We start from the raw sequence: 16,398 nt of genomic DNA, 5'->3' as shown, positions 1-16,398 counted from the left end.
AGCAAATAACCCTGACCAGGGGTTATGAGGTAGCTGGGTATTGATGTAGTTGATAATGGAGTACAGTCTCATGCTAGAACAGCCAGTACGTTCCTAGAGTTACGGTCTGGTAGCCTTGTGAGCCAGCTGGTGCTTTTGTGTTTAAAATTCTGCTGTGTCACGCTGCGTGACAGAGCCCCCTCTGATCAAAGCCTCAATTGAGCCGTTCTCGTTTTGGACGAGGTTGTCCTTCTGAATCGCTCTCACCGAAAGAGAGAGAGAGAGAGGGAGGTCAAACTCTTTTCCTCACAAAGACACTGAGATCAACGTGATCAACAAGCAGACTGGTCTGGCTCTCAAAGCTCACTCTAAAATAAGTTTAGTATCATCTCGAATGGCCGGGGTTTGACATACAGTTTGTCTTCTGAGCAAACATGAATGAGCCTAGGGTGACTCCTCCAGATCTCTCCTTCCTCCTCGTTCCTGCATTCTTAAGGGGGAAGAGTTTATCTTAATTAATTTGTTCTTAATTAGACGGTGAACGCCCATGGCCAGGGTTTGTTTCACGGCAAACAAAAGTGCTGCCAGGCCCTGACAGTAGGTTGACAAGATGACAAATTATCAGTGAGATTTTAAGATTTTGCATCACCTTTTTCTGTTGTTACACTGCAGTTTAAGCAGCTTAAATTCTGCTGTTATCCCCCTTAAGAAAAATGGTTGCTTCCCTCTGTCATGGACATGTTTCCCCTCTTCTGAAAGTAACAGGTGACCTTCCATATGAAACTGTGCATTCTCCCCTCATACACCATGCACTGTTAGTTTGTTTTATTCAAACCCATGCATTTAATGTCTGTATTTTTCAAAGCACGACCAAGGTCATCTTCCTTTGCCATTTTACCTTTAATGTAAGTGGTTTGGTTAGCAGCAGCTGAGCCAAGACCTCGCACTGCCTCCTTCTCTGCTGAACAGCTCTCGGTATCGAGTCTCACTTTTGAAGGGGCGGCCATTCCCATGTCCTCCGTCTCTGACAGGTCCTAAGTGAAGCTACCGAGGACAACCTGATAGACCTGGGCCCGGGCTCCCCAGCAGTGGTCAGCAACATGCCCGCTACCGCTCCCACCAGCCTCCCCCCCAACCTGTCCACTCCAGGAGTACGCCCATCCTCCCCTGCCTCCCTGGCCACACGGCTGGCTGGCCTCGGTACGTAACCCACCTCCTTCCTCATCTACAGGAAGCTGGGCATAAACTATAAGATAATAGACTGACTTCCATCCACTCACATTGCACGTTGTCCGTCTTGGGGGAGAGATCCCGCCTCTGTTGCTCTCCCTGAAGGTTTCTTCCTATTTTTTCCCCCTGTTAAAGGGTTTTTTAGGGAGTTGTTCCTGATCCGATGCGAGGGTCTAAGGACAGGTTGTTGTGTTTCTGTAAAGCCCCTTGAGGCAAATTTGTAATTTGTGATATTGGGCTCTACAAATAAAACGGACTTGACTTGTCTGACAACTAGTGCTGCTGGATCATTATACTGAGGAACCAGCTCTGGTAGAGCCCATAATCAGTTAAATTTTCCACCTGTTTTTCATGGCAACAAGATGGAGGTGTGTGTGTGTGTGTGTGTGTGTGTGTGTCTGTGTGTGTGTGTGTGTGTGTGTGTGTGTGTGTGTGTGTGTGTGTGTGTTGGGTAAATGTGGTAAATATGAACCCTGGTTGGATTTTGAGCACTGGTTCAGGGAAGGGATGAATGATGAATGTCTGGTTGTGGGTATGTGCACATGCTAATGTTTAAAGGTACAATCTGTAATGTCCTGCTCCGCCAATGGCTATGTTGAGTGCAGCAACAACACTAGTGCTCTACTGACAACAAGAAACATGATGTACTTCACCAGTCGACAACATTGTGTATTTGTTTGGGAAATGGAAACAGTTGAAAGCCTTGAAAAGAAGTGAAAGTGATTCGGCGTCATTTGGTTTTCTCATTTTCAAGTAATAAAGCGAACAACGTTGACTACGTCTGACCGAAACAACAGCAGAATTTGGACGAACAGCCACTGTGTACATCAGTTGTGGACTGTACTTTTATATCTATTTTTTTTGGGGGGGGGCTTTTTCCCCCCAATTGTATCTGGCCAATTACCCCACTCTTCCGAGCCGTCCCGGTCGCTTCTCCACCCCCTCTGCTGATCCGGGGAGGGCTGCAGGCTACCACATGTCTCTTCTGACACATGATACATAAGTCACCAGCTGCTACTTTCACCTGACAGCGAGGAGTTTCATCAGGGGGACGTAGCACATGGGAGGATCAGGCTATTCCTCCCAGTTCCCCCTCCCCCCTGAACAGGTGCTCCGAGCAACCAGAGGAGGCGCTAGTGCAGCGACCAGGACACATACCCACATCCAGCTTCCCACCCGCAGACGCGGCCAATTGTGTCTGTAGGGACGCCCGACCAAGCCGAAGGTAACACGGGGATTCGAACTGGCGATCCCCGTGTTGGTAGGCAACGGAATAGACCGCCATGCTACCCGCACGCCTGGACTGTACTTTTAATGATGGTGCTGGGTTATTGATCCACAGGAAATCAGACATTTTTTGTTGTTATTTTTGTGTAATTGCATTCTGGTTTTAGACGTATGATTACTGTGACATCACGGGATGGGTTTGTTTTGTGCCTCCTATTCAGATGTAGGTGCAGATAGTGTGAGCACCACCCTGAGCTTGCTGTCCAGCTGTAAGCCTCCGCCCTCCCAGGATGACTTTGACATGTTCGCTCAGACTCGGACCGGAGCTCTGTCTGAACCACGCCAGACGTAAGCAAGAACACCTGCCTACATTCAGAACATCCTGTCTGAAACTTGCCCTCAGCGCAGCGTCAGAGAATGAATCAATGAATCAGCGATCAGCTGTGATTGATGGGCTTGTGCTTTAAAAGAGGGAAAAGAAGGAACATGATATTTATCTACAGTCCTTACAATAGACAACTGTTAATGTGGAGGAAATTCATCCTTTCAATATTCTTTTCCAGGTTTATTTCAGTGCTGGGATGCAGTATGCGCCCTTCGGGCATGATATTTCTGCTTAATCTACTACTACTACGTTTGGCTGCTGAAAGCTCGTCAATGAATTTCAATGACCACATTTCATTGCACTTATAACACAGTAGACGGTGGACAAACAGGCAATGATCTCAGCTTGTGCTCAAGCCCCGACACAGAAGCTTCTGAAATGAGCTTTATGTGACATTTTATTTATTCTATGTTTTCATCACAAAGCTAGCGCCAGTCAGACTGGAGTACTTTACTGAACTAACATTGCCTTTGCAAGTTAACTAATGTCTTTTATTGGCTTTTAAGACAGCGAGAAACGCAACTGAGGCTAGCAACCAGGCAAAGAGAGAATACTGAGCTCTGTGAAATGTTAAAGGAAAATGCAGCCAAAATGTAGCTTATTCACACAGTGTACACACACCCGAAAACCGTAAAATGGGTTTAATGCATGGACGGTGAACCGAGGCATGAGAGATATTTCACATTATCCTTTCTGTCTCAGGGCTCCAGAGGAAGATAGCCTCCCTCCTACCCTCGATGTTCGACAGCTGACTATAGGAGGGGTGAGTCTCCATCACACTAGTTCCTTTATCCAGCCTTCATCACACAGTTCCATATCCAGCATAGGATTCACTTTCAGGACAATCCATCTCACAACCACTTAAATTTCAATTGCGTGCGTGTGCGTGCGGGTGTGTGCGTGTGTGTGTGTGTATGTGTGTGTGTGTGCGTGTGTGTGTGTGTGCGCAATAGTCTGTAACACCTCATCAAGCAGAAATTTGCTCACGTGCATGTTGCTGACTGATGCTGCTGCTGCAACGAATGCTAAACTAGCAAAGCGATGCTCAAGACTTGCCTTGGTCATTTTTTAAGCTAGTTTGCTGTTGGCCTCTGTAGCCTCTGAGTCTTCTGTTTAACAGCTGGAGTAGGAACTACTTATGCTATTTAACATTTACTTTCCTAATGTAGGCATTTAGCTGGCACCCTTATCAAGAGTGTTAAATGCCGGGGACACACTACACAACTTTCAAGCCCCATTTAACAATGATTTGACCTCACGACTGATTTTTAAGATCTGGCTGAGTCCCCACTGATCTATGGAGGTGGCACTGGACGATTATCTTATATAGTATGTGAGGCTGAAAGACTCCAATATCTTTATTCCTGATTGGGAAAGATTCATGTCATTAAAATCAAACATGCACCTTTGCAGAAGTACATAATCCATCCATCCATTATCCAAACTGCTTATCCTGCTCTCAGGGTCATGGGGATGCTGGAGCTTATCCCAGCAGTCGTTGGGCGACAGGCGGAGAGACACCCTGGACAGACCACCAGGCCATCACAGGGAGTGCATAATATACAGTAATATTTAGAAGGATAGGTTAGCTAGAGGGGCAGCATGGTGGCGCAGTGGTTAGTGCGGTTGCCTCACAGCAAGAAGGTCCTGGGTTCGAGCCCCGGGGTAGTCCAACCTCAGGGGTCGTCCCGGGTCGTCCTCTGTGTGGAGTTTGCATGTTCTCCCCGTGTCTGCGTGGCTTTCCTCCGGGTGCTCCGGTTTCCTCCCACAGTCCAAAAACATGTAGGTCAGGTTAACTGGCTGTACTAAAAATTGTTCCTAGGTGTGTGTGTGTGTGTGTGTGTGGGGGGGGGGGCCTGTGATGGCCTGGCAGCCTGTGCTGGGTGTCTCCCCGCCTGCCACTTAATGACTGCTGGGATAGGCTCCAGCATCCCCGTGACCCTGAGAGCAGGGTAAGCAGTTTGGATAATGGATGGATGTTTGATTTCTTTTGACTGGAATCTGGAGTCTTGACAAACTCGCGCAGTGCGAGTTGGTGACTCCTAACAGAGATAGGCAGTTGCTGATGAAAACTAAGTGTGAGAGAAAAGGGAAAAAATAGAGGAAGTGGAATAAGGTGAGTCAGAAGGAGGCAGAACTAGTGAAAGAGATGAAGAGCAAACAGGATATATGCTGGAGAACAGTGATGGAGGGTGTGTGTTTGTGTGTGTGTGTGTGTGTGTGTTTCCTGTCTTTTCCCTGTACGTTGTGTTGTTCCTCAGAACCACAGTCATCTTTATGTAACAAAGTGTGTTGTTGTGTCCCTGGCAGTCGGGATTCAGTGTGCTTCAGTTCTGCCACTAGAGGAAACTTAATCTGACCTCTGGGTCCATTTTTAACCTTGCTGATGTCGCTTTTCTAATATTGTTTTTACTAACTAGACATGTTAGATGCTTAGAATATGCCAGACTAACTGTATGAGTCTAGAAAGTACAATACCTTTGTGGGTGTGCATGTCTTTGATATGACGCTATGCTGTCGCCCTCTGATGACCCATTTCTGTCATGCAGGCTGGGAAGTTCACACACTAGCCACCAGTCTGTGTAGCTAATGCTAATGCTAAGTTTGTCTGGTAAATTTGTCCTCTGTCTGACACTGTAGCAGGCAACCAGCCGTCATTCGGAGGTTGTTCTCTGTTCTAAAAATCAACAACACAAATCTAAAATCTGACCATAGGGGGCGTCCGGGTAGCGTAGCGGTCTATTCCGTTGCCTACCAACACGGGGCTCGCCAGATCGAATCCCCGTGTTACCTCCGGCTTGGTCGGGCGTCTCTACAGACACAATTGCCCGTGTCAGCAGGTGGCAATCCGGATGTGGGTATGTGTCCTGGTCGCTGCACTAGCGCCTCCTCTGGTCGGTCAGGGCGCCTGTTGGGGGGGAACTGGGGGGAATAGCGTGATCCTCCCACGTGCTACGTCCCCCCAGGTGAAACTCCTCACTGTCAGGTGAAAAGAAGCGGCTGGTGACTCCACATGTATGGGAGGAGGCATGTGGTAGTCTGCAGGCCTCCCCGGATCGGCAGAGGAGGTGGAGCAGCGACCGGGACGGCTCGGAAAGCGTAGGGTAATTGGCTGGATCCAGTTGGGGAGAAAAAGGAAAAAGAAAAAAATCTGCCCATAGGAAAATTGAATAATCAGGTCAAATGAAGGGACGTGCAGCTGCGGTGGTGGACTGACAGGGAGTTCATTCCCCGCCCTGCTGTCCAGCATGGCGATTGACTTCTTCCTCCATGCTGGCATTGCTCAGCGTGTCCATGTAATCCAGACTGCTGGTTTGCTGTTGTGTTGGTGTGAGTGGAGTTGTTCCTGAAAGTCTTTTCCCAGACCAGTGGCGTGTTCATGTCATTCATTTACACTAAATGTATTCTTGAGTTACATTTCAGTTGACGCTGACGTTCATTCAAGTTCTATTTTCTGTTTGTTCATGGGGCGGGGGGTATTTTATGTTGTGGCTTTGCTGCCCCTGGCCACGCATGGCGCTCGGTGCTGCCCCCTAGGGCGCGGAGGGCCAGTCCTCTGTCATGGATGACATAGAGGAGTGGCTGTGTTCTGATGTGGTGAGACCCTCATGATTTTATTTCTGCCTGCTTTTCCCCTCCTCTTTCTGTACCCTCTCTTTTTTCCATCAGCAGCTCTCCCTAATCTACTCTGACTCTGTTTTATTAAGCAAGACAATAACATGTCTCTCTTCCCTCATGTTTTTCACCACACCTCCTTACTCTTTGACCAATCATGTGTCTGGCTCCACTGTCCAGTCTGTCCAGTTACTAACGGTGTGTTTTTGGGGTGGTTGTGGCAGTACCGTGGGGTAATAAATAGCCCTACATGTTGGTCTACAAGTGTGGTTTTGTTTGTACAGTTTGATGTACATAGACATGGGTGGACTATCTAATGCACTCTTTTATAATCTAACTGCACGAGCTTGGGTTAGGGGTGGTGATTGGACACCTTGGTCGTGTGATACTTGTGTCATGTGACTTGAAAGTATCAGCTGATTTCTGGGGTTACCTTTGTTGGTACGTTTTATGCATTGAAAATTGAGAAGTTTGTTCCGGGTGCTTGTTGGTTTTTAATTAGTAGTGGCGGGTGTGCGGGCAGGATTTGTGTGTGGTGAGTTTGTGGTGGTTTGTGGGTTTTGCTTTGTAGTTTTGTGACGAAAAACTTGTTCTAACTTTTATTTTGTTCTGAACAGAAGGGAGACGAGGGAGAGGAAGGAGTCACAAGTGAAGGTGAGTCAGCTCAGTTCAGTTTCCCTCTCTAATAACCCTCAACACGTTTTCACTCATTCTTATCCCTGACAGTTCTTCTTCTCCTCCTCTTCTCTCTGTCAGAGTTTGACAAGTTCTTGGAAGAGAGAGCCAAAGCTGCAGAAATGGCTCCCAGTCTGCCGTCGCCCCCTAATGGTGAGCCTGGGGCGATGCAGGGAACACCCAGCCGCAAGAAAGCAGACCAACAAGAAGATGCGCTGTTCGCCATGTAGACCTCTCACCTTTCACCTTCCTTTGACAACCCCCCCCCCCCCCCCCAAGCCCTGGCGTGTGACCCGACCAGCTGAACAGCAACATGCCAGGACGGACTGCAGCTGTGCACTTGTGTGTGTCACGCGACACACAAACACGCCACGCATAACACTCAGAACACACCTGACGCACTCACATGCCCCCTCGATTTATTTTCAGCCCTGCTGGCTAAACACCACCCGGCTACACTACAGTCTGCCAGTGCTTTATCTTCATTAAAAAGGGAATCTTTCATTCTTTTTTTTAGTTTATCTTCACTACATGAAGGGAAAACCATACAAATGCGCCATTTTAATACACTATTAGACAAGTGGAGCTCACCAGCTAGTTCTGGAAACAACAAGGGTCACTGTACAATGATGTTCCTGACTAGTCCATGAAGGACGTTTTCTGTTGTACTGTGTTTGTGGACTTCGTTAGCCGCTTGTGGTCTGCAGAGAAAGGACAGCTAGCGTGTTGTGTGGTCATCTTTCATCTTCCCTGATCCCGTGACCTCGGTGTGACAGAGGAGGTCTGCCTGTCTGTTTATTATGACCACATACACACCTGATGAAGACTCCCCGGCATGCCGTACCGTCATCCACTACCATCCTCCTCCTCCTCTGAACATTTAGACAGTTTGCACCATTAGAAGTATATCTGCCATTGTTTTCCCTCATTATGGGGCCATTCTCATTATTTGGTCACATGTTTAGACATCCTGATCGTGCCCTATGAGGAAGCCTTTACGTGTGACCCACGTGATTAACAGTCTGTCTCGCTTAGTGGTGACCTTGATTTCCATGTTGTGTGGAGTGGGGCTGTTGTATATCTGTAAATGATAAATGCTGAGTTTATTAGTCGTGTGTATATAGTATGTTTAACCAGGCCGTGTACGGGAGAGACGTCGGCATTACAGGAGATTAAAAGGGCATCTGAGCAGGCTTATCTTCCTCAGCCGCTCTCGGAAGAGGTTTACCTCACCGTGGGAGGGAGGAGGAGGAGGAGGCTGAACGTTCACCATCTCCTGTAGGGAAGTTCCTCCTCCGTGGCTGGCGAGCTGCCAGGCGACACTAGATATTTTGAGCAAATCCTTTTTTCCCTCCGTTATAATCTGTTCAGCACTTTGTTTATTTGGTCAGGATTCTCAGATGCAGTTTGAAATGATTTTGCAGAGACTTTATTTGCTTTTTGAATTCTTCATCAGAATGACCTCTGTGTAGGCAGGTCTGTCTGTCTGTCTTCATGTATGATTCACTCATGTGATTTAAGGGAAACGCACTGTGCTGGATATATAGATGTGTATTTATATATCATATTTCTGTCAAGCTGTCCGTCTGCTGAAGACGGTCACGTGTCTTTAGGTGAGACGGGACGCTTTGTTAGTGTCACATGACCACAGCGGGCTCCCCGCCGGGTACCGGGAGGTTGGTCCGGATGCTGAACCGCTGCTCGTCTTCCTGCAGCAGGTTGCTGGGTGAAGCTGGGTCATCGGTCCGGTCTGAACTCGTCTGAGTGGACCACGTTGTATGTTTTCTGTTTTACTGAATTTAAACTTAAAGGACCAATGTTTGTGTGTTTAATTATTTGTGTTGAAAATGAACATGTGGTAAATTACAGACTCTGAGCTGGTAATCCGTCAAATGGTCCCAGTCTTTGGCTTGACGTCCATGCTCCTCTGTCAGAGGATGTAATAACGAGAACCCTTCACTCACGTCTGTTTCTCCCTCATTTCTTCATGCTGACATCTTCAACATAGCTTACCTTCCAGCCAGACACTCCTCTTCAGAAGCTACTGCAGATGCAGACACACACTTTACTCCTGACTAGTACATGTACTATGCTGCACCATTACTCCTGACTAATACATGTACCATGTCGCACTATTACTCCTGACTAATACATGTACCATGCTGCACCATTACTCCTGACTAATACATGTACCATGCTGCACCATTACTCCTGACTAATACATGTACCATGCTGCACCATTACTCCTGACTAATACATGTACCATGCTGCACCATTACTCCTGACTAATACATGTACCATGCTGCACCATTACTCCTGACTAATACATGTACCATGCTGCACCATTACTCCTGACTAATACATGTACCATGCTGCACCATTACCCCTGACTAATACATGTACCATGCTGCACCATTACTCCTGACTAATACATGTACCATGTCGCACCATTACCCCTGACTAATACATGTACCATGCTGCACCATTACTCCTGACTAATACATGTACCATGCTGCACCATTACTCCTGACTAATACATGTACCATGTCGCACCATTACCCCTGACTAATACATGTACCATGCTGCACCATTACTCCTGACTAATACATGTACCATGTTGCACCATTACTTCTGACTAATGTGTAAATGTACCATGTTGTACCATTACTCCTGACTAATACAATACGTACATGTACCATGCTGCACCATTACTCCTGACTAATACATGTACCATCCTGCACCATTACTCCTGACTAATACATGTACCATGCTGCACCATTACCCCTGACTAATACATGTACCATGCTGCACCATTACCCCTGACTAATACATGTACCATGCTGCACCATTACTCCTGACTGATACATGTACCATGCTGCACCATTACCCCTGACTAATACATGTACCATGCTGCACCATTACCCCTGACTAATACATGTACCATGCTGCACCATTACCCCTGACTAATACATGTACCATGCTGCACCATTACCCCTGACTAATACATGTACCATGCTGCACCATTACCCCTGACTAATACATGTACCATGCTGCACCATTACCCCTGACTAATACATGTACCATGCTGCACCATTACCCCTGACTAATACATGTACCATGCTGCACCATTACCCCTGACTAATATATGTACCATGCTGCACCATTACCCCTGACTAATACATGTACCATGCTGCACCATTACTCCTGACTAATACATGTACCATGCTGCACCATTACCCCTGACTAATACATGTACCATGCTGCACCATTACCCCTGACTAATACATGTACCATGTTGCACCATTACCCCTGACTAATACATGTACCATGCTGCACCATTACCCCTGACTAATACATGTACCATGCTGCACCATCACCATCACAACAAGTATCTCTCTCTGTCTGTCTGTCTTCCCCTCTCTTTTTCTCTGTCTCCCCCTTTTTCTGTCAGTCTCTGTCTCTGCACCTCTTGGTCTATCTCTCTGTCTCCCCCTATCTCTGTCTGCATCTGTCTGCATTTCTGTCTGTCTGTCTCTCCCCCCCCCCCCCTCTTTCTCTCTCTGTGTCCCCCCCGCCGCCACCCTCCCCCCCGGTTGTTGTTCTCAGCTAGCTTAGTGAACAGGAGCGTTTTAACCAACCTGTAAAGTGTAGGTAGTGAGCTGTATGACAGAAGGAATAGTTTATTTATTCAGCATCAGGTTTTCTTCTTTTGACCTCTGTGTTTTAAAGATCATCTTATTGTACAGGTGAAATGAGGAAAGAACTGCTCTACTTACTAGAGAAACACTGTCCCTGACTGGGATGTGTGTGTGTGTGTGTGTGTGTGTGTGTGTGTGTGTGTGTGTGTGTGTGTGTGTGTGTGTGTGTGTGTGTGTGTGTGTGTGTTGCTGTGATGGCTGGGTGCAGCAGTAAACACATGGTCGTACCCTGGTGTTTGAAGTTTGACTGCTGGTTTCTCTGCTGACAGTGTGTGTTTGCTAAGTAACCCTCTCTCCCTTTAGCGATGAGAGATGACACACATCATTACATGATACACATCACATGGTACACATTACATGGTATATGAACACACCCAACACATGACACAAGCATCACACACAAATCTACATCCAAAGGACACTTTCTGCAAAGCACCAGTATAATATTGCACATTTCATTATTTTTCTTTGCCTCGTGTGTGTGTGTGTGTGTGTGTGTGTGTGTGGTTGTGTGCGTTTTCTACTCGGCCATACTGAAAGGCAAAGCTGTGCGTGTGTTATGAATGGTGGCGTGCTGAAAGTGAAGCGAGGCCTCCGGGTGTGTTGGGATGAAACGTGCGTTTCTGTCCAGCCTGGTTAGATCCCTGCTCTCCTTCCACGTCAGATGCCGTCGGTTTGCAAACGAAGGCCGTGCGCTTCGCCGGAGACTCATCTCAAGCCCCGCCCCTCCAGCCCCGCCCGCCATCCATCCATCCATCCATAGCAGCGTGTGTTGTTGTGACCGGATAAGATGTCAGGTGTGCTGCTGGAGAAGAAAGGAGGCCGTGTGACTGCTGCTCCTCCTCCTCCTCCTCCTCGGTTGCTCCGTTTCTTTTTCTGTTGTTGGACTTTATGCATGAACTCTAATAAAACATTAGCTTTGTGAGACCGACTCCGACCTCCGTCCTCTTTCTCTGATCCCCATTGTTGTATGTGTTGGGCTTTAAACAGACGTCCCTACACAGCGGGGTGACCTGTGTGCTCGTGCCATGACCCACCAGCGGAAACACTTCCTGGTCCACGAGCCACCAAACCACATCCGTCCATCCATCATCCAAGCCGCTTATCCGAGCAGCAGGCGGGGCGACGCCCTGGACAGGCCGCCAGTCCATCACAGGCCCACACACACATTCACACACACCTAGGGACAATGTAGTACGGCCGAGTCAGCTGACCTACATGTGTTTGGACTGTGGGAGGAAACCCACGCAGACACGGGGAGGACATGCACACTCCACACAGAGGACCACCCCCAAGGTGGGACTGCTCCGGGGTTCAAACCCAGGACCTTCTTGTTGTGAGGCAGTCGCGCCAACCACTGTGCCACCGTGCTGCCACGCCAAATGACCCCTCTGCCATCTAGTCCTTTTGATAACCTTACTAGTGACCACATTTTATCTGCAGTAAAATACGCAAAAACTTCAGTCTGTAGAAAAAAAGCGAAATGACAACACCCGCTATATTTTTCATCAATGCCGTTTTCTCATTTCCATCCTTCCATCGTGTCCTAACGGTCAAATGAAACTTGCAAGACATCAACCGTGCACATCAGTTTAGTGGCGTTTCCGAATCACCGCGTTGTTTGTTTGTATCGACTCGAAAAGTGTGAACATCATTTCTTTCTTTTTTATTCAAATTGCGCCTCCAAATAAGACGTGTTTATTGTGGACGTCCCATGACCCACTGGCCCCCTCCTGTCACCCACTAAAGGGTCGTGACCCTTAGCTTGAAAACCACTGCTAAAGAAGATGGAGTCTGTACAGACCGCAGCGTCCCTCTGCAGAGGGAACGGGTCTGGTGGAGCTGGCTGGCTGGCGTGTTCAGCTAGCTGGCGTGTTCAGCTAGCTGGCTGGCGTGTTCAGCTAGCTGGCTGGCGTGTTCAGCTAGCTGGCGTGTTCAGCAGGGAGGCCGGCGGCCAATCTGAGTCACCGCTCATCAGTTGTGGCTCGTTTGTGCTCGGCATACAAGAATTCCCCTGCTGGATTCCTGCAGATGACCTGCAGTAAAACCCGGTCCATTTACCTTGGCCTCTCTCTCTCTCTCTCTCTCTCTCTCTCGCCGTCTCCCTCCCTTCCTCCCCTCTGCCGTCAGACGGGGGCCCACTAGGGGCCCGCTGGGGGCTTCCCCATTGGTCATTTGGGATCGCCTCATTTTCGAACGTGGCCCTTCACATTCTGCTCCAGTCGCCAGAGAGAGAGAGAGAGAGAGGGAGGGAGGGAGAGAGAGAGAGAGAGAGAGAGAGGAGAGAGAGAGAGAGAGAGAGAGAGAGAGAGAGAGAGAGAGTGAGAGAGAGAGAGAGAGAGAGAGAGAGAGAGAGAGAGAGAGAGAGAGAGAGAGAGGAGAGAGGAGGGAGGGAGAGAGAGAGAGAGAGAGAGAGAGAGAGAGAGAGAGAGAGAGAGAGAGAGAGAGAGAGAGAGAGAGAGAGAGAGAGAGAGAGAGAGAGAGAGAGAGCAGCTCCTCTGCTGCAGGATTCCTGTTTAACCAAAGCCCAAGGAGGGACGTTGGAAAAGTTCTCCCGCTGTTGGTTTGGATCCTAAAAAGTGAAGTATAATCTGAACTGGCTGGTTGTGTATCTAGGGTGCTGTTGTGTGTAACAAAGGTCATGGTGGATTTCTCTTTGGAAGGTAAACCAGCTTTAATGTTGGGTCGTTGATCGTTCACGCTGTAAGAGGAAATGACTAAATCCGCATAGTTCTGTCCAACTAAACTTCCTTCAGTTTAACGATGACTTATCATATATCACTAGATTCAGTTCAGCTCTAACAGCCACTTGTACTGAAATATGTATTACCAGTAACATCACTGCCATGTGCCGGCCCAGATGTAGAGTAATAAAGTCTCAAATGCGAAAGTATACGTGGTACCACCATGTAGTAGTACCAGGGTGTAGTAGTACCACCGTGTAGTAGTACCAGGGTGTAGTAGTACCAACATGTAGTAGTACCAGGGTGTAGTAGTACCAGGGTGTAGTAGTACCACTGTGTAGTAGTACCACCATGTAGTAGTACCACCATGTAGTAGTACCACCGTGTAGTAGTACCACCGTGTAGTAGTACCACCATGTAGTAGTACCAGGGTGTAGTAGTACCAACATGTAGTAGTACCAGGGTGTAGTAGTACCACTGTGTAGTAGTACCACCATGTAGTAGTACCACCGTGTAGTAGTACCAGGATGTAGTAGTGGATAAGAAGACACGCTGGCCGCTGGCTGGCGGGTCTGACCCTTTAGTCTAGCGGTTAGCGAGGTCTCCTGCGGTGCGGGCGGTACGGGTTCGCTTCCCGGCCGCGGCACTTCCTGTGATGCGTTGTCCCCCGAATTCGCTACAATACCAAGTCCAGTTGCACTCGATTCAGCTGCTTTGGACAAAAAAATACATGGATGTTCCCCCCCCTCGTCTCACTTTCAAGTGTAGCGTTTCCCCGGATGCGCCCTGAAAACATGGCGGGTGGGACGTGACGTGACGTTACGTTACGCTAGCGACACACCGACAGGAAGTGAGTGGCGTCACATGACGCCGCCATTCCAGCCGGCGCTACTTTTCAAAGCGGAAGCGAAGAGGAGGATATCCGGTCCAGCATCCCTGACCAAATTAAACTCAACAGCAGGCAAGATAAAAGGAGGCGACAAGTTCGAAAAGAACGTGAAGTTTGTTTCCCCAAGACATTGCCCTCGAATAACATAGATTTTATCTTGGGGACTACGACCTTACATGTATTTCCGGTGCAGCCCTACAACCGCGAACGTCGCTGAGTGATTGGAGGGACTGATTGGGCCGCTGAATCAGGTGACCCATGACATCACGGAAGTTTACACGATTTTTCGGCCAACCAATAGCGTTGCTGGTAAACACGGAAGTTGAAGTTCCGCTGACGGCCGTGGCTCTCAAACGGAATCGGCGCAGCGGTTCAGCGCGTCCCCACGCTAGGAAGGAAATCCCAGGGGCCTCATGTGGCATCCATACTAGGGGCAAACCTGTTCTCACACACCCATGGGGTTTGATAGCCCTGAAGTGTGTCTCAGACACCAAGGTAGAACCCGAGTAATCCCCAGGTAGAACCCGAGTAATCCCCAGGTAGAACCCGAGTAACCCCTAGGTAGAACCCGAGTAACCCCTAGGTAGAACCCGAGTAACCCCCAGGTAGAACCCGAGTAAACCCTAGGTAGAACCCGAGTAACCTCAAGGTAGAACCCGAGTAACCCCCAGGTAGAACCCGAGTAATCCCCAGGTAGAACCCGAGCAATCCCCAGGTAGAACCCGAGTAATCCCCAGGTAGAACCCGAGTAATCCCCAGGTAGAACCCGAGTAATCCCCAGGTAGAACCCGAGTAACCCCTAGGTAGAACCCGAGTAATCCCTATGTAGAACCCGAGTAACCCCCAGGTAGAACCCGAGTAAACCCTAGGTAGAACCCGAGTAACCTCAAGGTAGAACCCGAGTAACCCCCAGGTAGAACCCGAGTAATCCCCAGGTAGAACCCGAGCAATCCCCAGGTAGAACCCGAGTAATCCCAAGGTAGAACCCGAGTAATCCCCGGGTAGAATCTGAGTAATCCGCAGGTAGAACCCGAGTAATCCCAAGGTAGAACCCGAGTAACCCCTGGATTTAGACACCGTCTGGCTAACACCGATGTCTTTGCAGGCCTGGGTGATCGCTCGTTGCAAGAGGCAGACAACAGATGTTGGGAGGAAGGAATTACAAATAACCGTCATGCTTTGCTCCTGACTCATACAACCATGAGCGCTAAAAAATTCCATGGATGTGTAAGAACAAATTTGCCCGTAGTAACGGTCGCTACATGAGGCCCCTGGTTACACACCGTAACAGCCCAGCATAGGGCAGGGCAGGAGACAGAACAACTCTCCATGAGCTGAGACACGAGGGAGCCACAGCTGAAGCCCCAAATAACAACCGCTGTCAAAACACTCAATACAGGAGGGGTGTATGACAATATTCATACACTCGAGTATCGCGATATTATCTTTTGTGATACTGTATCGATTATCAAAACCACCATATCGATTTTAATTGTTTACATGTAAAGGTTCGCGACAAACGTTTTGTGTTGTGTGTAACCTCACGACCGCTAGACAACAGTGTTGTAATCTACCTTCATCCATTTGACTCTTCCACTCCAACCCAACAATGTCAACTGTGACAGCAAGTAGCATAAGCACAAAGAACACAGGCCTATTAAACCGCAATGTATCACCTTTCTTATAGTATCACAATATATCACCTTTCTTATAGTATCACAATATATCACCTTTCTTAGAGTATCACAATATATCACCTTTCTTAGAGTATCACAATATATCACCTTTCTTATAGTATCACAATATATCACCTTTCTTACAGTATCACAGTATATCACCTTTCTCACGGTATCACTATATATCACCTTTCTTATGGTATCACTATATATCACCTTTCTCACAGTATCACAATATATCACCTTTCTTACAGTATCACAATATATCACCTTTCTTATAGTATCACAATATATCACCTTTCTTATAGTATCACAATATATCACCTTTCTTACAGTATCA

General features: G+C 48.0%; 1 protein-coding gene across 2 annotated transcripts in view; it reads left to right on the top strand.

Annotated features, from left to right (window-relative positions):
- Window positions 1–9,045, top strand: part of tom1l2 (target of myb1 like 2 membrane trafficking protein) — a 33,113-nt gene extending 24,068 nt beyond the window's left edge. The window contains exons 10-15 of one of the 2 annotated variants that reach the window (XM_056297118.1): window positions 1,011–1,179; window positions 2,658–2,784; window positions 3,524–3,584; window positions 6,359–6,418; window positions 7,054–7,090; window positions 7,193–9,045. In XM_056297118.1, the coding sequence (XP_056153093.1) occupies window positions 1,011–1,179; window positions 2,658–2,784; window positions 3,524–3,584; window positions 6,359–6,418; window positions 7,054–7,090; window positions 7,193–7,341 (603 nt within the window). In that variant the 3' untranslated portion in view covers window positions 7,342–9,045. The remainder of the gene's footprint in view (window positions 1–1,010; window positions 1,180–2,657; window positions 2,785–3,523; window positions 3,585–6,358; window positions 6,419–7,053; window positions 7,091–7,192) is intronic. The other variant, XM_056297119.1, reaches the window with a different exon arrangement.
- The last annotated feature ends 7,353 nt before the right edge of the window (window positions 9,046–16,398 follow it).

Source organism: Lampris incognitus, chromosome 17 (genome assembly GCF_029633865.1).
Source record: "Lampris incognitus isolate fLamInc1 chromosome 17, fLamInc1.hap2, whole genome shotgun sequence".
NCBI classification, from domain to species: Eukaryota; Metazoa; Chordata; class Actinopteri; order Lampriformes; family Lampridae; genus Lampris; species Lampris incognitus.
This window is presented reverse-complemented; position numbering and strand designations above follow the sequence as displayed.